This window comes from Charadrius vociferus, unplaced genomic scaffold, assembly GCF_000708025.1.
Source record: "Charadrius vociferus isolate BGI_N301 unplaced genomic scaffold, ASM70802v2 scaffold129, whole genome shotgun sequence".
NCBI lineage: Eukaryota > Metazoa > Chordata > Aves > Charadriiformes > Charadriidae > Charadrius > Charadrius vociferus.
This window is the reverse complement of record NW_009661374.1, coordinates 3,651,711-3,676,255: the sequence shown is the minus strand read 5'-3', so window position 1 is coordinate 3,676,255 and position 24,545 is coordinate 3,651,711. Positions and strand designations below refer to the sequence as shown.

Sequence of the window (24,545 nt, the reverse complement as noted above, 5' to 3'; positions counted from 1 at the left end):
AGATGTTAGACAGAAGTTGCCTGTGCACCCTTAATCTTCATCTCTTGGATACATGCTATAGTCTTGACTAAAATTAACTGATGCTTCCCCCTCTCCCAGGACCCTTGACCTACGCAGTACGCAGAACAGCAATTCTCGCATAATGCACACTTAACACGTGTTTTGTCCTCATTTCTGGCGTGTCATAAGATCTCATTTTTCATGGATTTTTCAAATACTTGTGTGGAAGCATTATGTATTTCTTCTTCAGTTTTTGTTACCACAACAGCAAGGTACTTCACGTGCAGTGATGAATTTATCTCCACAACTATGGCTGTGAATCAAGAAAGTGATTGTATCTCCATTTTACAAACAGAAGACAGAGAAACTAAAGTTCAAAGCATATGCAAGCTCTTGGTGCCACATTAAGGACCTCTGAAAGCTGATTTTTCAGGTTTCATGGAACACTACCAATTCAAAGTAAAACACCCACTGACTTCAGTTAAAGCCATGACTACAGCAGTATAGGACTTAGTGCCTCAAGAAGAAAGTCCAGAAAATTAAGATAACAATTGCCAAAAGTGAAAAGGTGGGGTTTTGCTTGGGCTTTTCTGAGTTTGGGTTGTTTGTTGGGGGGGTGGGGGTTTGCCTTTTTTTTGGTTGGTTGTTTTTTTGTTTTTTTTTTCTCCTCTGGGGAGAACATGCATGCCATTCTAGCCTAGACTCTCCGAAGTACACCATTTCTGCACCTGCACTGCTTGAGTTAATTTTCTTGCACGCAGATGAATACTGCTTGGTTGGTTGTTTTTTGGTGTTTTTTTTTAAATAAGAATAGTATCATGCACTAACTCTGGTGCAGACTATGACAGAAACCAATTACGCAAGGCAGCGTTCAACTGTATGTGATCATGTAATTACAATGTCACATAGGAATAATTATTACTCTAGTGCCTATGCAGAAGGAGAGAAAAACTCAGATAACACAAGCAACAGCCATTCTGAAACTTCCTAACTGCATTTTGGTGTTGCCAGCACCTTATCTTATACCTACTGCACATCCTTTCTGTAAGTTGTTTTCCAGCTTTGACACCCACGTGGATAATCAGTAGAGCAGGAATCTGAGATCTATAAACCCGGCAGTAGAAGTTAATTTATAGATCAAGTAGAACCCCCTTCTATCTCAGGTTACCTCATCACAGAATCCTGGTAAGAATTGATTTTGCTTGATCTTACAGCAGAAGTTTTTTAGTCATGTTTCTCATAGTGGAAAGTTGTTTCAGACCTTTGCTCTTTTGCTGAGTAAGAAGATGTTTATAACATCCGACTTTTTTTTTTTTTTATCCATAAGTAATTTTATATTCATGTATGACCATGCTATCTGAAATAGCTAACTGAAATAGTGCTTTTCTATTCTTGTTCTTTATTTGGGGTGACTGATATGGATGAGATTCTCAGATTTATTTTATATTTTTCTCCTCTGGGGAGAACATGCATGCCATTCTAGCCTAGACTCTCCGAAGTACACCATTTCTGCACCTGCACTGCTTGAGTTAATTTTCTTGCACGCAGATGAATACTGCTTTAGTCATTGATACTTGCCCATTTCCCCCTTTTACCCCCACCAAGTTGAAGTGTCAGTCTCACTACTGCATGCTCCTATGCTCATTCATCATTCAGCACAATCACTCCTACTTTAGAAGAGCTTATCTCCTAAATAGCGAGACATCCATACTGAACCTACAAGAAGTGAGATGTCTCAAAGACATATCAGCTGGTGAAAGCTGGCTACAGACTGGTGGAACAGCAAAAGGCATGATTCTGCTCCCAAAGCCCTCACTGCCAAATTTCCAGTTCAAACTCCAACGTATGGCATTTGTCAATGAAAAGGTCTCCAAAAATACCTGGGGTTTAACCAAAAAAAAAAAAAAGTTTCTGTTGCTTTGTACAGTAAGCAAATAAGCCTACAAATAATTTCAACAGGTATAAGCAGGTAAAACACAAAAGGCCATAAGTCTATATACATCAAAATTACATGTAAGTTCCCCTTAAATAAGCTACTAGATCACACTTCAAGTGGTCTTATGATTTTTTAAGTTTTCAAAAGAACCTAGAAACTATGGGAATTAGCTTTACAGGTCATTCTATTTATAGGTCTATTTAAATATCGCCACATCCTGTTAAGATTTCAAAACCATGGTCAAGAAAGCTTTTTTTTTTATAAAAAAACAAAAGTACATTCAGACATTTAAGAAAAAAAAATTAATTAAAAAGTCAAACCCTTCAAGCTACAATCAGCTTCAAAAATCTTGTCTTTGTTGTCTTTGTGCATTCTCTGGTCTACAAAGTATAGGATCTCAAACCTCAAAGTTTATGCAGCTTTCACTGAAGGGATTGTTTTCTAAAATTAAGCCCCGATAGACACAAAAAAAAGTATAAAACAGAAAGGAGGTTTGACTAACAATGTTACTACATTACACTATTTCGACCTGAAATAAGTTTCTTAAGTGTATCTTATAAATTAGATAAGGCAACTTTTCTTGCGGGTGTAGAAACTGCTTAAATTCCTAAAGCAAATGTAGCTAATGAAAGGCAGACTCTCCGTCCAGACCGTAAGCTGCAAAAGCTAATCTCCTGCTGGGAATAAAACTAAGATCAAAATCGAACTAACGAAAACTACAATTCTAAAAAGTTACTGAAAATAGTGCTCACTTCTGAACAACTCCGTGGTATGTTTATTCACAACTATACCCAACAATCCTAAAGATGACACCAAATTACACATTTAGCAGTTTTTAATGAAGGTGTTTCCCTCAAAATGATTCCGAATCGTTAAACTGCAAACGCAGCTGAGTTGTGTCATCATGTAGGGGAAATATTCAATTGACTTAAAAACAGACACTTGCATTCCTGAATCACTGGTTGCCCTTGAAAATGGTGACTTATCCTTTGTTTTTTGTGGGTTTGTTGCCTTTTTTTTTTTTTTTTTTTAAAGCTTAGTTACATCTTTGATTTTGCAGCGCAAGCTATTCAAGTTAGGAATCACATCTACCTCCTGGTCTGTAGAGCGTGCCTATCGCAGTGGAACAACAACCTAACAGAAACTGTTTGCTGCTTCTTTGTTGTGTTAATCTACACAAATACTGTGTTCTGCCAATTACAGAAACACTAAACAACTTCTAGAAAAAAAAAATCACAGTAAGATAACCTTTTACAACATAGATATTATTTTCTTAGCTTTGTTATGCTGCAGTATATTTGCTAATGATTCATAACCCGAATTCCCTGGCTCTCTTTTCCAGCTCAAACTGAAAACATGACCTTACTTAAATTACTTTAAAAATAATAAACCCCATAGGTTCATCTGGCCCCATATCCTCTAATAGTGGCCAGAAGCAGTTGTCTAGGGTGAATATAGGAACAGAATATGCATATTTCAATACTTTTCTGATATACTTTCCCAGGTACAGTGACTTGTTTATGAACTTCCATGCATTTCTGTATTAAACCTTTTGCATTTAACATGACCAGCTGTTGTTTAGTTTACCCATAGATATACTTTCCTGTCATGTTAAGACACTATGTTCATTGGTACTTGGCAGCTGGATGAAAGGATATACTTAATTACCTAACGAAAAGACTATAGGCTCCATGAACCGAAATTATTCAACCTTTGTAAAGAAAAGGCTAAAATGTGTTTTGAGTACATTAAAAAGACAGTATTCCCAGCAGAGGGCAGTAGTTGCTACGCGCAAGTGAGAGGAAGACTTTAAAAGGTAATATTCTGAGGGAGACTGTATCTCCTTACTCCCTTAGAACCTTGGAAAATTACATATAAGGTACGTCGTTGTCTAAATTATTTATACCAGATCATGATCCAAGCCAAACTTCTACGCTTAGCAGTTTTTAAACAAAATTTTAAATGAGAAGTGAAGAAAGAGGATGTGCAGAGTGTGACTTTTCTGAGGCATAATGAACACTGACCTTTATAAGTAAGCACAGAGAGATGAAACCACTCTGATGGGGCAGTAAGACTGACATTTGCATGATTGCTATTTTAAGGATATTGAGATTTTAAAATCAAGTTAAACATGTGCATTTTATTTTAAAAAAATATTTTCATCTGAACTTCGAATAGACATACAACTGCTGAGAATAGGGATACGTAAAAAAAAGTTTATAGAAACACGTTGTTGAGTTCAAATGATCGGATCTGACCATCCAAAAAGCCTTCCAGAATTTGTCAAGGACAATTATAAACTGTATTTGCTTGTCAAGAACTAGTTCCTTAGAATCCACTATCGTGGCAATCTATTATTCACACATTAACTCAGTGAAAAATTAACTAATTATGTTTTGCAACAATCTAACTCCATTGGTAAACATATCCCTCACTGTACAGATGGAGGAACTGACAGGAAGAATTCATTAAAGGCCACAAAGTATGGGGGAAGTTAACATTAGCATGAAAATTCTGGAACTATATGTTGGTGTTCAGCTTGGTGCCACTCAGCCTTCTCTGGCTACCTTTGTTCATTTTATGGGGCCTTAGAAAAGATGGTAAGATAACAAACATTTTGATAAAACCAAGCATAACTCTCCTGGATGATTACACTGGAGCAGCACATTTACAGGACTCCATTCATAGCGAGTAGGTAACTACTTTCAAGCCACAACAAACACCACCATGTGCCATACTGCCACATAAACCCTGGTGTGTCAGATCTGAAAAACTACTTCTAATTTTGCTCTAAAGCAACTAAAATAGATCAGTATCCACTCATCCAGCATTTTTTATTTTTTCATGTGTTCACGTAAGCCAGTATCACAAAAAAGCTAAGTGTATCGATTTGATCTTAACTAAATCAGCTAAAACTTGGAATTTTCCTCAACTGGAAAACTACGATTTAAAATTGCTGTAAACAGTAATGTAACAAGACGCTTCCTACCGAGACAACTGCATACAGCATTGCATACAATATCTTCTCTATATTTTATTTTTAGAAGTGTTAATGGGCAACTGGTAATTACCAATCTCTGATGCATTTTTTCTTTATGCAGAAATACCTTGTTACTGTCTTGACATGAAAAAATTTGATAACACCACATGAAACAAGAAAAGACAGACTATAATACTAGAAGGGCACCAACTCTATCTCCCAAGGTCATCAGGTATTAACTACAAAAGCTGCTATTTTGAAAATTCCACTTAAAACTAAGAGATGTTTCAAATAGTATGAAGTTACAAATTGATGATTTGCTATTTTCATCTATTATTTATTGGCTGACGTTTCACGAAATCATACAATACCGAAGTGGAAAATGTTTTAATATTCCCCTTTAAAACAGAATTTTGATTTATTTCAAAGGAAACATCACTGAATTTGAAAAAAGTTTTACAGACTTTTCAGTGGAAATGTCACATTACAAAAGTTACTGTCTAAATAAGCAAACGTTTGACCAATTTCAAACGCATCTCCTTTAATGCTACACCAACAAATGTAAATAGAGTTTTTAGGTCTGGATGTTTACCCCTCTGGACTGAGCAGTAACTGTTACCCAAGACGAGACCATAAGACATATTGTCGCAATGATGTGAAAGCAGAGTCATTTGGGTGATAAGCTATTTCTCAAACATAACAGAAGCATTCATCCTTTCACACACAGACTCTTGCAAGACCTAAATTCTTCTTTCTGGAACCATTAAAGGTTATAGATGGCCAAAGGAATCAATTCACCAAGTTTTGACTACACTGTTGTTTGTTCATGCGGCAATGACTATTGAGAACCACACGAGCACTGGTATATGCCCATTTCAGAAAACTCCAAAAAATATCTTCCAAGATATTGTTGCAACAATTCGGTGCAATAAAAAATAACTTCCTAAAACAACTGATTCCCTTCATTACATTCACTGATCCCTCTATCTTAAATTATATACTGGTTTTGGAATTATGAACACAATATAACAGAGGAAATAAATTTAACCACAATTAACTAAATCAAATTGTATGATATTTTGAGTTGTTCTGCCAGAAGATGTTGACAATGTAAAGTTTTTCACACACCAAAAAAAAAAATCTTGCTATCTTGTATTTACTAGATGGGGAACATGTAAACAAAAGCCTAAACAGAGTTGATATCCACTTTCCGCTATGAAAATAGTTTTCATCTTAAAACTTTCCCATTCTGAATGGATGCCTCAAACTGACTTCATATGGACATGCATGTCTGTGTGTGAATGAATATTGATTTGTAAAAGTTTTGGTCAATTATTGTATTTCTGACAATAAGGCTTTTACAGACCTTGCTTCTCAAGCTAGACTTTCCTTTAGCAGTGGCTCAGTGAGAAGTTGCAGTGCTTCCACACTGTGGACCAGGAATGTCAAATTTGGAAGAAAGGTTGCTTGGTATCAGGGAAGTGTCTTAAGAAACTCCTGTGAAAACTCCTTATGAACGTCCTGTGAAACCCCACTCAAATCCAAGGAAGTTACAAGGCTCTGAAAAAAGCAGTCTGAACTCACTGCAAAAATTAATAGTCTAACTATTGTCCGGTCCTGAAAGCATGAAGGTGCTGAGTGCGGGTTATCCCCGCAAGACGGACTGGGCAACTTCCCCTGCCAGCTGCTGAACTCTTAACTGCACGTGGAGATGCAGCAAGACGGTCGCCAACAGGCAGCGCCGACCCTGACTCTCATGTCTCTAGTTTCAGATGGTTTAAGGACAGAACAGATCTCAAGATCCTACAATTTCCTGAATTTTAGAGACAGCTAAGCCTAAGAACTAGTACTTAGCTCAAACACTTCTTCCTAAAATGACACCCAGTGTTGACCTGAAACGCAGTACAAAGAGGCTCTGCTGCTTGTTTCACTGTTTCAAATGTGTGAATGGGTGCTTTTTCTTCTTTTTTTTTTTAATCTGAATCTCTCTGTGGTCTCTGGTTTTCATTATGCCTTCTTCTACGAGATTTAGGAGCCCATTAATACCTGTGTTTTTGTCCTGTAAAAACAGCTGTACATTATAAAATCATCCACCAGTCCTCTTTTTGATAAACTGTACAAATTGAACTGTAAGTCTGACATCTGAAGGCACAAATCCTCCAGCTCAAATGATATGTGTTTTTTTCAACAGCCTCTTCAGGTTTTTCAATGTCTTTTCTAAAATTCTGATGTCAAAACCACACCTAACATTCTGCCAACAATCGGAGATGTTTTCAAAATTAAAATAATCTTTCTACCGTCCTGTTCATTTCCACTCTACCCATCCCAGATGAAATTAGGTCTAAATGCTCTAACACTGGACCATAAGCTCCTTTTGAGCCGCCTGTTCATTACAACGTTTAAATCTATGTCCAGGTAACTACGCCTAGGACACAGTCTCCTCCTCCTGTTGCTATGACTTGTGTTCCAAATTTCCAGATGTAAAATTATGTGTTTGCTTAGATTTAAAAAAGCCAAAACAAACCCCCTCCCTCTTCCCCAAAAATCTCAGTTCTGCTGAGAAATAAATTGCACACAGCATCCTCATTTTCATTGCTCCCCTCTACACACCACTCTTTGTATTTAGAACAAACCTGTGCTAGCTTTTATGTTATATTCAAAACTGCCGGGGAAAAAAAACCTAATGCAATGGGCTTAGTATAAAAATGTGCTCATTAGAAATGCTACACTCAACAATCCTTTAGCAATAATTCTTTCTGTATGTTAGTTAACTTACCAATCCATTTAACAAATACTTTCTTGACACTGCATAATGCCAATTTCTTAGTAAGAACAGCATCTACAAAACTCAACCTCTTCCAAACATTCAGGGAGGTTGGAATTAATTTCATTTCCATTCTCTAATTATCCACTGTGTGAATCCAGAACCAGCTTCTCCATTACCCTTTCTGGACCAAAATCTGACTGACAGCCTGCTGGTCATCAGGCTTGTGTAGATTTTGCTTATTTATTTTTTAATATTGGCACACAGTAGCATTCTTTTAGTGCCATGGAATTTCTATTGCACATCAACATTTATCAAAAATAAAAAGTTAGTCAAAGGCCTCAGCCTAGTTTTCCAGGGCTCAAAAGGAGTCAAAATGTATTTAGAGGCTATTTTAATGTATGCTAACGATTAACAGACTGCAAGTTATTTTATTATCCTTTAGTGAAACAAATATTTCACTCTGCTTCACCCAGAACAAATATTTTTTGCAAAACCTTTTCCTTTTCCACATCGTTATTAAAAGCTCATCTATCTCTGACTAAGAATGAGCCAATAACATTCAGATAATAAAAACCATATCAAAACTCCCATTTTACTTAACAACAACACAACATCTTACAAAACTCCCATTTTACTTAACAACAACAACACAACATCTTATAGCTAAGCAAACATGATATTTGCCCATACCCTTTAGTTTCTCTTTAATTTTCCCACACTTCATAACTAGCTGCCACTCATTCAATACTATTTGATTCTGTCTCAGCAGTGACACAGAATGTACTTACACTATCTTCTTTCTCAAAAAGTTCTTCTTGTTCTTTTTTGTTGTTTACACTTCCCCTTCCAGTTAGTTTTGGTCATATTTCCCTTTTGCTTTTGAAAATTACTCTTCCTGAACACTCTAATATGCAATTTCACTGTTTGGAAGTATCTTTTGGTTGAACTGAATGTTAGAAAATTATGGAGAAGATTGTCCCTAAGCAACACAAATTTCTAGATGAATTCCTCACTATAAGCTTCCGTAAAGCTGCTCAAACCAAATGACCTTGTACTGGATGCAGTACATTTTATGCTAGAAAATTATCATTTACAATTTTCAGGCTAATTACATTTCACCATTTTCTGCATTTAATCTACAGCATAAGCTTCCCATACAACGGTATTTTTTCTTTATGTGCTTTTTATAGCCAGGTGCTCAAGAAGCAATGCACCTCATTCTCTGTTTGCAACAGACCCCTATAAGTACTATCCTCTTGGGTTTGTTAATTAGTAGACTGATTGATATGTATTTGAGATCCTTGTACTAATTAACTTTAAGGCAGGTACCAGTGTCTTTAATGTTGCATACTGTCCTCCACTCCTTTTAGCCACTCTGTCCTTAGGTAGACTATAAGCAATGATTTCACATTCTTATTTTATGAATTGTCCCAAGAGGTTTCAATAACATCAATTACATCTCATTTTTCCCCATGACTGAGAATTTCCCATTTACCATGCGTATCACTGATATAAACCCAACTGCAAATCTTGTTTTCAGTTCTGTTATAAGCTTAATTGGCTCCTACAACACCAACTTTAAATTGCGTTCATCTACCTAGGACGCTTTGCTTGGGCTGTCAACAGTTAAGGCCCTTCCTGGTTGCTGCAGGCTCCAGCCAGCAAGATTCCCCACCCCGTGTCTCTTCACACAATCTGCCTTCCCATGGGACTTGGTCCTCATGTTCTGCACAAAGAAACCTGCAGATTCACTTTAGCCAAATCCAACAAAATCCCCACCAGTATTTTCTTTTGTGGATCTTCCTTTTCATTACATCTTTCTCAGCCTCGTAGTTTCCTTTTTCTTAATAGTTGCACTCATGATGCCTGTCAACATATCCACCATTTTGTACCACAAGCAGTACCAAATATGTCGTAGCTATGTCTCCGACAGCTTTCTGCTTTATCCCTCCACCAACAGTTCCCACTATTAGCCAGCATATTTGAATATATATGAATAACTTTATACTTCCTGTCATGGTCAATGTCTCCTGACTTTGGGGTGGGTTTTTTGGCTATGAACCACTGGTGCACTCTTCTGGATCCTACCTATTTTTCCTTTTCTTCATCAGTGGGAATGACTTCTCATTCTGACTGTTAAAAAAAGATACCGCACGTATAAATTTTTTCCATAAAGGAGTTAGAAGATTCCATGAAAAAAAAAAAAAAAGGAACATGGTTTCATGGTTTGACAACTGAATTTCTCTTTTGCCTTTTAGCAGATTTTAAAGGCAAAAGGGCAAACTGAGACATGGGGCAGGCAAAGTCTGAAATGCAGCTTATAATGATGGGGATTTTTACTATTGCTATGAAGCTCTACAAAAAGTTTACATTTGTGAAAAAAAAAAAAATTGTATTAGAGGCAACTCAAGCAGCTCATCCAAATTTAATGGACAATTCTGAACTTCGTGACTATAATTCTCTACACAGGAAGGGAGCACAGTGATACTACCTTCCCAATAAACTAATGTAATGTTTATGAAGGTATATCAGTGATCTAAAGAGAAAAATCATAGCAAAATAAATAATTGCATATAACAATTAAAGGCAGAAACAAATGGAGGCACATACAAAGAAAATAAGCAATGACTGAGGAAGCTGTTGAAGGAAAACATTTATTGTCTGCTGTGTTGTTTCAGTTTCAAGCATGTGATTATTCCATTAGAGACTATCATAATATATATCTGCAAGAGGTATCTGTATTGAGACAGCATACTTCTCAAGTCCTGGGAGATCAACGTAAGAAAAACATTGTTAAATGATGTTTAACATTTCATCAGTATTCTCTTCACTTGTTCTAAGCAAACACCAAGCACCTCAGCTCTGTTACACCAAGACGGTCTGAACTCCACACAATTCTTCAACAGGATCAGAACCTTCAGACCCAAGGTAATGGCTGCTGCCACGTGAGCTACCAGAGCACTTGTCCTTAAAAGCAATTTATCATCATATTTAAGGCCATAAGGCATTTACTGGACTATAGAATTTTACAAGCGTCTGCTGTCAGCATAGTTTCCTCAAACATTAAGAGGCACAAAGAATAAGTCTCAAAACTTTTAGTGAAAAGCAAGCGGTTCTACCCATGACATACCTCCATTCTCACAAATGGCTAACTGGTTTTGTCTGAAACTAAAAATCAACAAAGCCTAAAACACATCTGTAACATAACCAGGGAAATTTCTGCCCAAATAGTTACTAACTTGGTAGCTACAAGGAAATGAAAACATAATGTTATAGCCAAATGACTGGTCAGCATTCTGAATCAAAGGTGCCATTCGCTCAGTTTAGATTTGTGATCATTTAACAATAATTTCAGGTGCCGGCAGAGAAGTCACTGAAGTACAATGCAACTTCCAGGAGACTGGCTTCAAACTCACTGGCGGTCATATACAAAGAGAGCTTTTCAGGAATCACCCTCCACATGTTTAGCAGAGAATTTGGCAGTACTTAGCAAAATTTGGCAAATTTTGAGAAGGCCTGGAACTAAACAGCCCTTGTACAGCTAGCCACAACTAAGGCATGCAACAACAGCTTTACTCTAGTGGTGCCAGGATTACTACTACTTTGCTTGAGTATCAACTTAAACCCCAGATTTTAAAAACAGTATTTGAAAACTATTTACCTATTGATATGTTGTGACTACCAATATTCCAACAATGATGTTAGTCCAGGCACATACTGTATTAGAATTTTTGAAACCAATCTGTGATATACTGGAGAGAATTTATTGTATCACTAAAAAGAAAATTATTATTGTTCTTTTGGGGACGTTTTGGGGTTGTGTTTTTTTCTGTTAAATTCAAAATCTTTTTGCCAAGTTAAAGAAATCCCTTTTAATTTAGTATGACTTGTGAAAATAGTGAGTTTTTGTGTTTGGGGTTTTTTTTGTTTTGTTTTGTTTTTTTTTTTTTTAAACTGTGAAAAGTCTGAGCGTTAACTGATCCAGATTTGACTGGGTACTCACTCTGTCACACAGCTCTTCAAACGTGAAGTCTGCAATGGTTCCACACGCTTTATTCAGCCTCAGCTCTCTGCCTTGCACTTTTAGAATCCTTGGTCTAGTTACTATGGGAACATGAACAAAGACTCAATCTTCTCTGGATAATTACTATAAAATTCATCTCTTACAGATAGGAAATGCATAGCTTGATGAATAATAGCACATGATTCAACACATAAATTAGACAAAATGCTGATACAATGACTGCCACTTGAGTGTGGCATCAACCCATATACAGCAATGGAACTTATTAATTGGTCAGTGGAGATTGGGCATTGTGTTCTAAATGTATTCTCTTTCAAGAGAAATTAACTTACGTACAATCATTTTGTTTCTGAGCCAGCTCATCAAACAACTTATCCATGACAGCCTCCACATCAGCTTCACTTGTGCTACAGTGAAAAGAATAATAGAATATGAAATTAATAACACTTGAAGCCAACATCAAACAGCTGCCTGAGCCTGCTTAGCTTTTTGCCCATAAAAAAAAGAGAACAGGATGTTATGCTCTAAATACAAACATTAGATTTAGAATACACTTAAAAGTAGAGAATATTAACTCTCAGGTAGATGATTCGGTCTTATTTGCATACACTGAAAGACTTCTGTGTTTTGAGCTGTTTCCAGTAATGAGGCAATACAGGCAGAGCAGATCCATTAACACTATGTGTACACAATGAGAAAAAAGGCTTCTGGCTCTATCTTGCATGCAAAATAAGAGCAAATAGACAAGGCAAGGCAGTCAAGCACCTAAAGAAGTATCCTTTGAAATTTCTGAGAGGGGACTTTGTGAATTAAATATTGGAGCAGCTTTCTTGGGGGGGGAGGGGGGAGAAATCAAGTCAACAGATTGTATTGATGAAACAATTTGCAAAATTAAACTATGAAATTAAAAATACCAATATGATCTCTGTATTAGTAATTTTATCAGTTTCGCCCCCATCTGTCCCCAGTGCTATTTGGGAAAAGATCAACAACAGACAGTGAAAATACAAAATATCTGTGCTGGGGGCTGAAGTAAAGTTTATATTAATCTTCTGGTTGCCACACAAATTATAAATCAGTCTGATTAGTGAATATTTTTTGTCACTGAATGGGTTAGAGGGCCAGCCTTTCTGTGATTCATTCTTAAAGAAGATAGATAATACTTCTAGCTATGTTTGAAAGCTGAGAATAGTAAATTAATGCTATAGTAGACAATAAACTAGAACTAGGATACGGAACGCTTCACTGAAGTTTGTATGATCTCCTTTTGTGTGAAAAGTCTACTTTTATAGATCATGGATGCACTCTAGTTCCATTGCTTCACACAGTTCTAGACCTCCTCTAAATGACAAGTGATTATCAGCGTGTTACACAATTACTTTCCTGTTCATTAGGCCTTAGGCACCTTAAAAATGTTAACAGCAGAACTGAAACAACTACTTTTTAGCTCAAACTTAACAATGGCAAACATTGTAGGCAAAAAGAATTTTGGGGAAAAAAACCCCAACTTCTGCAAATGCCATTTCAAATGCTTTTAAAAAAACCTTTTCTGAACAGGAGACTATAAAAAAAAGAAGTTCCTCTCGAGATCGATGTTTGTGTGCTGCTTTCCTGTGACAAAATGACAAATGAAAAGGAACATACAAAACCAGAAAGAGGGAAAGGGTACATACATATCAAAGAGTATGCACACATGTATGCATATAATTATCAAAAAGTTTGATGTAAGGGCTACAAGAAGAAACAGCCAAATATGATGCCTAGGTAGATATTTGCACCTAATTGCCAAGAAAGTTTGTTTTGAAAATAGACACCTGAGACTGAGATCAAGGAAGTTGCTTTGATCAGGAATCCTGTAATTGTGTTACACTGATTGCTTTCAGATGAGTATGAACAGCTTTAAGCGACCTTTACTGCATATTTTAAATGAAGAAAAGGCTACACAAATTATGAAGCATCAAGAGGATTAAAAAAAAAAAAGTGATGATGATACTATAACCATTTATAGGGGAATGTAAACATGTTGGACAAGAATATTTTCTTCTGGGGGCAAGACTGCTAAATAAGTTTCAAAAATCTGTGCCAAAATACTGTATAGTATCTAATTTTAAAACAAAACAAAAAAAAAAAACACATACTATGCACATACAAGAGCCACAATGAGCAATTCTGAGATCACAGTGGCGGCTTCAAAACAGTGGTTCCAAGCAGACACCACTAAACGTAAAAGAAAATAGAGCCAGGCAAAAATATAGAACAAGAGTTACTTTTCTTGAGTAGATAGAGAACCTGCATTTGACCCATTTTCCGTATATAAAATTCTGTCATTTCCTTCCCAAAGTAGGAAAAGTGCTGTAACCTGCTGTAATTCTACTAAGCAGTACTCCTCATTCCAGACAAACAACTACAATTTTTAACTTTATAAAGTGATATGGATACTTTATAAAGTGGTTGGTTTCAAATATCTGTCACATCGATTAAAATAGTGCACCTTTCTTAATGGAAACATGATATTTAAATCAATATTGTATGTTGGGTTGAAAGACACAATGGTTATAAATCTCATTTTAAGTTATTATTGTCTGCCTTGCTCAGGTTTTCATTGATTAAATCATGCTATAAGAGCAAAAACAAGACAGAAAAATGTCCGCAATGCAAAGGTTTCCAAGTATTTAATAAAAAAAAAGAGGATGTTTCTATTGAGCAGATATACACTGCAACCATAAGCACAACTGTGAGAAGTATTTTAAAATATATTTATTTGCAAATATAGAATAAAGGGCTAAAGAAATTTTATCAGGATAAACAGAAACAATCTGTCAAAATAGGAGGGTGCTGATTTTTTTTTAATCCGCAGCACTGGAAACACCCAACATTAAATGAATCCTTGTCATTGGATTTCTATAAATACTTAATTACTTAAATACAATAAGGATGTTCTTCTATTATAAGAGAATTGTGCAGTCTCTTACAAGAGGATATTCATTACTTTCTAACCATCTGTCACTTCAGTTCTCCAAACACCACACCTCCCAAAAAAATCTAATTAGTTTTTATTCAGTCAAACATTATAAATGATGCTAGTGTGGATACTGAAAATGTAGTTTAATGAAGTTAATATCAAGGCATAATGGAAGGCGGTTTGCTGAACAAAATGGACCAGAAGGCAAAGAAAGGAAAAGTCACACTCTGCTAATTCTACTATACATTTTTCATTTCCCGTTGACTAGGGAATTATTGGCTAATAAGAAGGAAAAAGATGGCAAATACCGTATCATAAATAAGCTTACAGGTAGTAGAGTTTTCCAGCAGCAGGAAGCACTCGTTTCCTGTAGTCTATCCCAGAATCAAGCTGGACTGTGCTGCAGTACTTCTAGAGAGACAAAAACAAACAAACAAAAAAAAGAGAATAGCTTTCCTCAAGCCAAAGCTATATTTATTGTTGTCTGTGTTCGAGAGAAGACACACTGCTGTAATAAACCATCAGCACGAATATCTTCTGCAAAACTGAAATCAAGATCACAAAACTGAAGTCTCCTTTACAATTATCGAAGCAAAGAAATAAGCTGGACATCGTTCATAGTCAAAACAAAAAAGTAACAATTTTCAAAAGTCCATCAGCTAGAAAATTAATACAGACTGGAAGCACAGGGAATGAAATGAGGGTGGATATTACTCATTCTCTTGGAGTAGTGCTTTGTTGGGGGTGTGTGTGAAAAAAATAATTATTTTCACATTAAAGAATATATATTTAGAAATAGAAAATTGGGAGCAATAAAAATTTAACAGACCACAACCAAATTCTAGCAGAAACAACTGAAACTACTTCTGTGTTACACGCTAAAAATATTTTTCTTTTTCCTTCGATTACGAAGATTAAAAATTTTGAGTCAAACATCAACTACATGAACCACACGAAGTCTTTTTTCATAATGGACTGAAGCATAAAGGGGAATAAACAAAGCTCTATATCAAAAAGATCTTGTTTCATTTTTGTGATGTCGAATTGACTCAGAAAAGGATCTTTTATTTCCCCTTTAAACAACCTGTAAAAATTCCAAGCATGATATAGATGTCCACAAGTAGTCACAATAATTGCTTCTGTTAGAAACCTCAAAACCAGCTGCACTAAAAGGTGCATTTTTTGATTCAAGGCCTGAGGTTGAGAGCAAAATTCTCACTAACCTCAGTGGGATCAAGATTTTACACCCTCTGGCAAAGGGAATAGCTCTGCTTATCTGTTATTACTACTGCCAACATACAGAACTTCTTGGTGTTACATAGCTAGAAGTCAAAGAAGCTATAAAAGAAAGGGAGGAAAAGTTTTAATATTTTAGAAAATACACCTCTATCAGCAATTTAATTAAAGCAATAAAACTTTTTCTGGTAGGTAACTCAACACTATTAAAATTCTTTAGATCGCTAGAATCCACCAAATTACTCTGCTTCTTCACTGCACTATGAACTATTAGTTTATCTTTAATACTCTTGTTAAGCATTTCATATTCTATGTGTCAAATTTTTCATAGCCTCCTTGAGGCCATTCAGATATCAAAATTGGAAATGTCAAATCTCATTTATAGCAACTACGTTACAGGGGAAAAAAAAACCCTTCAGTTTTAGAAGAACTATCATCAGTGATTTAAGGAACAATGGCCCTTTTGAACAAAATGCATTGCATAGGACTTACAGATTACAAATATCTGCAGGAGTAACTGTGATGACTCATGGCACTTTTTTTTTTTCCCTTGGCTATTACCGAAGGCTCTATACCTATTTTAAACCTCCAACTTCCCTGCAAAGATATACAACTGAAGAAAGAAGGTGAAAAAAAAATAAAAAAAAATCATTCTGAAAGCACAGAATCCCAGGAAAATCCATGTATCTTTAATTCCGGTAAGTGAAGAAGCCATGCTAATCGAATCATTATCTTGGGCTAAGGCTACTGCAAACACAATAGCATTGGTGCTACAATATTATTATAATCTATTCCCTTTCTTTTCATGCAAGCTTACAAAGAAAGGGAATAACAGAGCAGAAGAAAAAAGTTCCAGAGGCATGTAATAATATGCACAAGGGAGGGAGGATGTTTAAGCTTTTCTTCAGCATCAGTCTGGCAGTCAAGGCTAGAAGGAAGATTCCTGAAATTTCACAGTAAAGCCAGTATATTCAGCTTTTCTCTGCCAGGCACTGGTGCTCAGCATCTTTCCACCTAATGTTTTCTTTTTCCAAAGTAGTAGATTAGCTCAAGTATTATTTTCTTCATGTTAGTAGGGAAAAAAACCCAAACACATCACTACAGCTATGCTGATTAGGAAATTATTTAGATTAACTTTGGATATTCGGATAATGCTGTTTATCATTTTGTTTTTTTCCTGGAAACAACAGATAGGAAATTTTGCCTGAACTCAGCCTCATCTCTTTGGCCTTCAAGATGGGTTTACAAACTCTACCGCTCTCTGAGTGTTGTGCTACATATAGAGTGAAGAGTGAACACTTAAAAGTGTAGCATGGTTATCATATGGCTGAAAAAAGAAAAAGTGCACCTGAACACTCTAGCTGGTGTACATTTATTGTGCTGATATTTACAGCAATGCCCGTGGCTCAGCTGCTCACGACTGCCGAGTAGGGCAGACATCCTGTGCGCTCAAATACAGACTGATACTGGGCAACAGTATGCAGGTTACTGCAGCTTGTTGAAATATGTGTATCAGCAGTTGGTGCTACAGTATTTTAGTCCACTTGTGTTCTGCTTATGAACTTAACACTCCTTAAATGCACTGACAGTATTATATGACTTCATGATTTAACATTACAGTGAATGAATTCTGGAGGTAAGAACTGTACATGTAAATACTACTGATAGAGCCATGAAGTAGATGCATTTCTTCTGTCTTCCCTCTTCTCTTTCTTCAAATAATTAGTATTATCACTATTCAGGAAAAATCACTATCATCAGTGACACTAGTTAAGAAGAGCTTGTGTGCACAAAAGGTTATTTATGTAAGCTTTTTAAGCTACAAACAGTTGCCTAAATGAAAGATTATTTCTTTTCCTTACAAACCTTGTCTTGTATGCCTACAATGTATGTACTACTATTGATTCTAATGGGATATAACATAATGTAGTTTATTTAAAAAAAAACAAACAAGCAAGCCTGTCAAATATTCTGGGCTATAGGACCTTTCAGCCAGAAATGCAATAGCAGCATCCTGTTATGAGATAAATAAAATACAGTTGTTATATCCTGATTTTTTGCTCCCTTAGGAGGCAAAAGCCAACTGAACCAAACATCAACAAAATGGAAAACCAGAACTGATATACAACAGTTTTCTGTAACACACGATATAAGCATAGAAGTAAGGGTCAGTTAACAGGAACTGTTCAGGATGCTCTGTTCAGGAAGGTACTCCAGCCATTTAGAGCCCATGTTCTAAACAAAATTAAAACAGCCACAAGAATTTCCTAACCCCTCTACAGGTTCACATCAGTGAGTATCCACCACTATTCATCATTAATTATTTTTACTGAGACACTTCAAAGCTCACTCACACCTATTCTCTTAGGCACTGTATAAAGTATACATAAAATGGATAGTCCCTGCCATTAAAACAAAACGTTATAATCTGCATAGCAACATGCTCCCAGAAAAACATTCCTTTAAAACATGACAGCTGTTGTTAAAGACTATAAGCTTTGCAGGGCAGGAACAACCTTCTCCTTACGTGAATTTATGACAGTAGAGTACAGATCTATAGGTGCTACTGGAAAATAACATAAAAAAAAAAATCAGAAGTGTAAATAAAGAAACCGATCATTAAATGACAATGTGGAAGAAACTAATGCCAACAAAGCAGCATACAAACATGCACTGGTGCGGGAATGCTATTTACACAAACTGAGCTCTACGCAGTGGAGAAGCGAAATGGTGTGACAGCAGTACCAGGGAGCTGAAGGGCTGTAACAGGAGGATTGTTCGCACCGCCAGGCAGTAACAACAGCACTTCTCCTCCAAGTTAAGAACGTACCGGTGGAGATGGTTCTAAAGCAGGATTCAGTACATGGTCACCTTTACTCAAAGCCAGAGTCAGAGAGGTCACAAAGAAGCTATGTGCTGAGCAGGGATCCAAAAGTTTTCCTTTTGGGGTTTCCTTTGTAGTCCAGAGTTCTCACCACAGTTTTTTGTTTCTATGCACATAAACATTCACTTATCTGCTTCACAGGAGTACAGAGGGCAAAATGTTCATATGTGTGACTTTTTTTTTCCCAAGAGAAATGCTTTAAATGTTAAAAAGACTGTATACAATCAGAATGTGTAATAGAAGAAAATAAACAACACCAAAATATTGCATAATTCCAAGCTAAACACTTAAAACACTAGATTTACCAAAAAAAGATAGATGGTTGCAGAGTAGTGAAGAACAAACACTGCTCACAACTCTAAGAATTAAATACTGAACCTCAGAGAGGATGCACCACGTACCTTCTCTCCCTTCATAGCTGTCAATGACATTATACTCCTGCATCATAGGACCAGAAAAATCAATACTACCATTTACAAACCCTGCAAATTCGGGGTTGGGGGAGTGGGTGTAGGTAGGCTGCTCTACTCTTTACCCTTCATCTTTTTGCAGAAGGGAAAAAGCCCTACTAGGATTACATAAAGAAGTTCTAGTTTCTCTCTCCATCTTTGGACTAACTTATCCAGCACTGGACTGATTAAACCCTACAGATGTGATTGCATCCTTACACTCACTAATCACCACCACAGAATCCTAATCAACAGCCAAAGAACTAACCGGAGTGCTCAGATTGTTAGTACTTAATTGTCAAAGCCACGACTGTAACTATTGGTTTCCTTTTTTTAAGATGGAGATTTAAACTTTCAAATTTCATTCACTTGGGCTAAAATTCTACTTTTCTTTTGACATAAATACTTAAAATTGAAGCTACAGTTAGTCTAGTCTATTCTTGTGGAACCATCTCCGGCTTCCAACAGATTTTCTATTCTATTGAGATATTTCAAGTCTGACTTACCCTATTCAATTCAAATGCATAAAATTAATTAGTCATACCATTTATTTTGAAGTCATTTATGTATTTATGTATACAAAGAACAAATACAATTACAGAATTGAAAACGCAATTAGTAAGTTAAAAATACAGCATGATCACGCACTCATATCCACTGAAATGGCAGAAAACTTTTTATTCCAGAAGGAAAAAAGACAAAGCCTCAAGGCTCAACTCGAGACAGAACACCTAAAATGACAATCCTCAGACAAACTAGATAAAATTAGACTTTCAGTATACCTACTGTAGAAAGTTATTAAATATAGACTAATATAAATGCATTTTTCTTCCTGTAAGCACCTCTAATATTCCTTTGTTGCTACAATCAAGAAGGGTAGATATTAATTTCTTGAGCAGTTAAACATTTTAAAGTATATGACATGATAGATCATTCAGTAGAGGAACAAAGGTTTTAGAAAATTTAAAAGGCATTCAAAGTTAACTGGATAAGTTCTCAAGGCATGTATTTCCCATGTGTCACAAAAAAAGCTGAAATGCTAATAGAAGGCCTTGTGGGCCACTGTACTGAATGCAATCTGTCCCTCTGAGCTCAAATACTGTGATCAGCTCATGACCCTTGATAGTGCAGGTGAGTAGATATCTCATCCTTATTGAAGGCCACCATAAGTCAACCCAATTGTCATTCTCTGCCCTGAAATTTAATGTCATTAAAAAAAAAAAAAAAAACACTAAAAATGAACATACAAAATCATACAAATCATCGTGTCAGCCCACAGGATCAGACAAACCCTATCCAAGGACCCGCAGAGAAGGTGTAGGGGAACAGAGATAGGAGAGTGCTTCACCTTGGGATGATCATTACCTTAATTCCCACACCTGCTGGGTTTCCTCAGCCTTTCACACTCAGGTCAAACCAGACACCTGCAAATGCAGTGGCAGCACTGCATCTGCAGTATCAAATACACCTTTCCATGAGTAAAGAGGAGTATAGTCCTATCCCCAGGCACACAAAGCTCCACAATTAATACTCTTGGCCTCTTGTGTAGTTCTTAACAAGCACGTTAGAACACCTGTTAATAACCAAGCCATGCCTAATTGAGAAACGCATCTTCTAAACACTTTTTCTGAGCAAAAGGAATCATAATTTCCACATAGGTATCATCTTCCCTTTTCAAATGCATCCTCAGCATCTAACTCTTTGTATTAGCTGATATCCAAAAAACACCTCACACCTGTCCTGCTGATTTGGTCTCCATTAACAATACACAGGACCAGTAGCATTCCTTCCCTCCAGCAAATCAGAGACTAATGAGATTGTTCATTGGCAATCATTCTTCTCGTACATTTACATTCAGCCTGAGAGAAAAATTCTCTCACATCCCACAAAACGTAGACACGTGATGAGAACCCTCAGTCAGAAACAGCGGAAGAGTTCCTCAGGTAAACAGAGCTCATTAGACTTAACCATTTTTATTTTTCATTACTTGACTCCATATAGTGTTAGACTATCAACCAGAATATTATTTCTTCTTTCTTAAAAATGCTTTCTTGAGCTATTTCAAAAAAAGATTTCTTCATCCAAAGGATACCATTACAATTGGCATTTTCCCAAATGATTCATAACTGTGGTAGAACAAGAACCGTCTCAAGCAAAAACACAGCGTGTCATGAACAAATTATTTCTGACCTACAAAGCAGACCCACAGGTTTTAACTTTAGTGTACTCTCAAAGTCACCAGCAAGTGACGATCACCAGCACCTTTCAGAATGTGAAACTGGTCCACCTGGGACTCAAGCTGGGCAGGTCTGTCCACACCACAGCGTGCTGAGAGAAGCGTACAAAGTGCAGTGTTTCCTCTCTGGTGCAGCTCTAAAAGGCGATCAACCAGACCTTTAAGTCACGAGCAAGCATGGTACAGATGCAGGACCTTCAAAGGGCTGCTCCTTTTATACATGCTTGAAATAGGCCTTGTTTTAAAGAAAAAAATAATAATAAAAAAAAAGAGTAAATCAAGTTTGCAACACTCCTAACTTTCTGCAACACAGATACATGGGAAGGAGATATAGTCAGGGGAGGGGGAAGGAGAAAAGGAATCATCAGGTATTTTGTGGTGCATAAAAACTCGGTCCAAGCATTGATGGGTGTGCATACAGTTTTTGTCTCCCTGTTCAGATGTTGTTGAAACAGTAGACTTTAAAGAAAATGTCAATGAATCCTCATAAGCAGTATACATGACCTCTGGGGTAATTAGCAATCATTCAAAAGCAACAAGACTAAAATGTTCTATTCTTTATTACTGTCAGCTCTTGTCTTGATCAGCATTTTAATAAAGATGGTTCATTGCTAAGACAGTTTCATGAATCAGTCATAATTACATTCTGACACGCAGTGAATAGTAAAGCAAAACTAAATATCACTTCATCAACCTTTCTAACCTTTATGCAAGTATTAACTGTAAATAATTTTTACACAATCTTACAACAGAAAATCTGCATATTTCTTAGCTTTGTACATACTCTACCCTAACTGAATATCCTGTGACCTATACCTGAAAAAAACCACCCTTACAATCAGGCATAATTACTTAGTCTTGCATGATATTCAGGTGTTGCCTTTCACAGATCAAATCAACTTCAAGTACAAAAGGCTATTTGTTCTACAAAATAGTGCAATGCTTTAAGGGGTTAACTAAGTTTTTTTAGAGTCTTTTCCTCTATATTCTTCTGCAATAACAAAATATGGGAAATTGTTACAATAGCCTTAGACACTTCATGCTTGTTCGAACTGCAAATGCTGTAAGAAAACAAAACACAAAAAAAACCCCACAAACAAATTTTAAGGAAAACTTTCAAAGTGTCACCCAAGAATACTGTACAGTGTCAATGAAACTAATCATGCTCAGGTTAATTTTGAATGACAAACATTTTATTTGTGAATTATTTTTAAATGGACCTAGAGTACAAAGATCTGGGAAGTGAAATACTGCCAAATATAATTTTTAAAAAAAAAAATCTTTTTCTTACACTTGTGAGAAGAACACTTAAACTTTAAACTGAAGAATTCAGCAGAGATAAATTTAGAGGTAAAATTAATTCAGTGGAAGTTGCACAAGTTTACATTCCAGCCTTCCAAACTTTAACAACTAAGAAACCCCACTATTCTTGCTACCACAAGGAACATACGATCTATTGTACAACTTTTCAATAACTTATTTTAATGTCTAGCTACAAATCAGCTACCCCCTAGGAAGAGGAAAAATAGACAATTAACTTGTAAAATAATGGCGCATGAATAAAGACAGAGACTCTTAAAATGTACTGCTCTGTGACTAGTATTTCAGATATTCAGACAAAAGTTAAAGAATTCAGACGGTACAGATGTGGCTGTGCTGGGTAGGAGACAAGTAGCCTCTCCTTTTTCCAGTCAGGGAGCAGAAGAAAGGCAGAGTAAACTTCCATGCATTAAGAACTACACTGAACAGCTCTCCCCATTTCACATCCCTTAAGAAAGAATCTTTCTTACAGACTAAGTATAAATAAAAAAATTAAAAAAAAAAAAGCCCAACCCAAAACCAAGCCACAAACCACTGTATAAACATTCAGTTTTGCTAAAGAACCAATCATGACTGTAACTTTCAGTCTCCTAATAAGCAAGCTGTGGTCTGTGAAAAACAAAGGCCAAGAGTTCACTCCAAATTTATAACATCATGTTTTGTAAGGTAAGGGTCACATTCACCCCTAATACATCTACTTCATTGGAATTATACCCTGGATGAAGTTATTTGTCTAGATTTCTTATTTGCTGTTGGTTTTCTTTTTAACATTTGATTTGTATTTCTTTTCCCATTATTAGCCTTTGCTCCAGCCAGAACTGTTGGCAGGCAGGGAAAAAAAAAAAGAAAAAAGAAAAAAAAAAGTATTGATTTACGAAACTGGATTTCCCAGAAAAAAAAAAAAATGCGATTAAGATCTAAACAAAGGCTAAAGATGGCTTACGCTTAGCTCTGATGAGGTCCACTACCTCATTACCAACAACTGAAAACTTCTGATGCATTTTGTTTCTAGGGAATCCAAAAGTCCTTGCTGTAAAGCAGGCTGGGGGGTGCGGGGTCCATTCACTCTTTCTGTATCACAACCATTATGTAAGAAGTATAAAACACTGCCTTTATGCTGCCAAACCACAATGACTCTTCTTACATCAAAGCGTTTTCACCACTAGGGTTTTTTTTTCCTCCAAAATTTATTCAAGCCAAGGGCAGGGAGACAACAATTCATACACGCTAATTACACCTAATTATCTATTCCTTTTTTTTTTTTTTTCCACCAGCTTCGGCCAGTGCTATTTGCTATCTGGGTTTCTCACAACCTCCCCTTGCCCTGTCCATCCAGCTCAACAGTAAAGTCTTTGAAGAAAACAGTTGTGGCTTCTTAGAATTTTAACAATATAAGGTTCAACTCAAATTAAATTATTCTATTATTAGTTTTGACACATTTATGTGTTAAATATGAAGGCCTCTTGGTTAATTTGGCAAATTCCTCACATCCCTTCATGGCTAGAATTGCTGGTAACACCCTCTCTTGTAGGAGCTTCTCCTCATGCTTTCTTTTCATGATCTAAATGAAATGTTTATTGGATTAAAGTTCTTCTCTGCAGACCTCCACGGTGGCCTGTGACAAAGAGCTTAAAAGCTTTATTAATTGGCTCGGGCTTTTTGGAGGGAGGCAGGACCTCATTTCACATTACATCACAAGCAAATAAAACTGCCACGTGTAATTAGACTAATTTACCCCGATACAGCAGGAA

The 24,545-nt window shown here is 36.3% G+C and overlaps 1 protein-coding gene across 1 annotated transcript in view; it reads right to left on the bottom strand.

The window, feature by feature from the left end:
- LACE1 (lactation elevated 1) overlaps nt 1-24,545 on the bottom strand; it is a 72,857-nt gene that overhangs the window by 8,195 nt on the left and 40,117 nt on the right. Inside the window, exons 8-12 of the mRNA XM_009893867.1 lie at nt 19,688-19,745; nt 17,772-17,776; nt 14,998-15,080; nt 12,044-12,114; nt 11,687-11,787 (exon numbers count right to left, since the gene is read on the bottom strand). Of these exons, the coding sequence (XP_009892169.1) occupies nt 11,687-11,787; nt 12,044-12,114; nt 14,998-15,080; nt 17,772-17,776; nt 19,688-19,745 (318 nt within the window). The remainder of the gene's footprint in view (nt 1-11,686; nt 11,788-12,043; nt 12,115-14,997; nt 15,081-17,771; nt 17,777-19,687; nt 19,746-24,545) is intronic.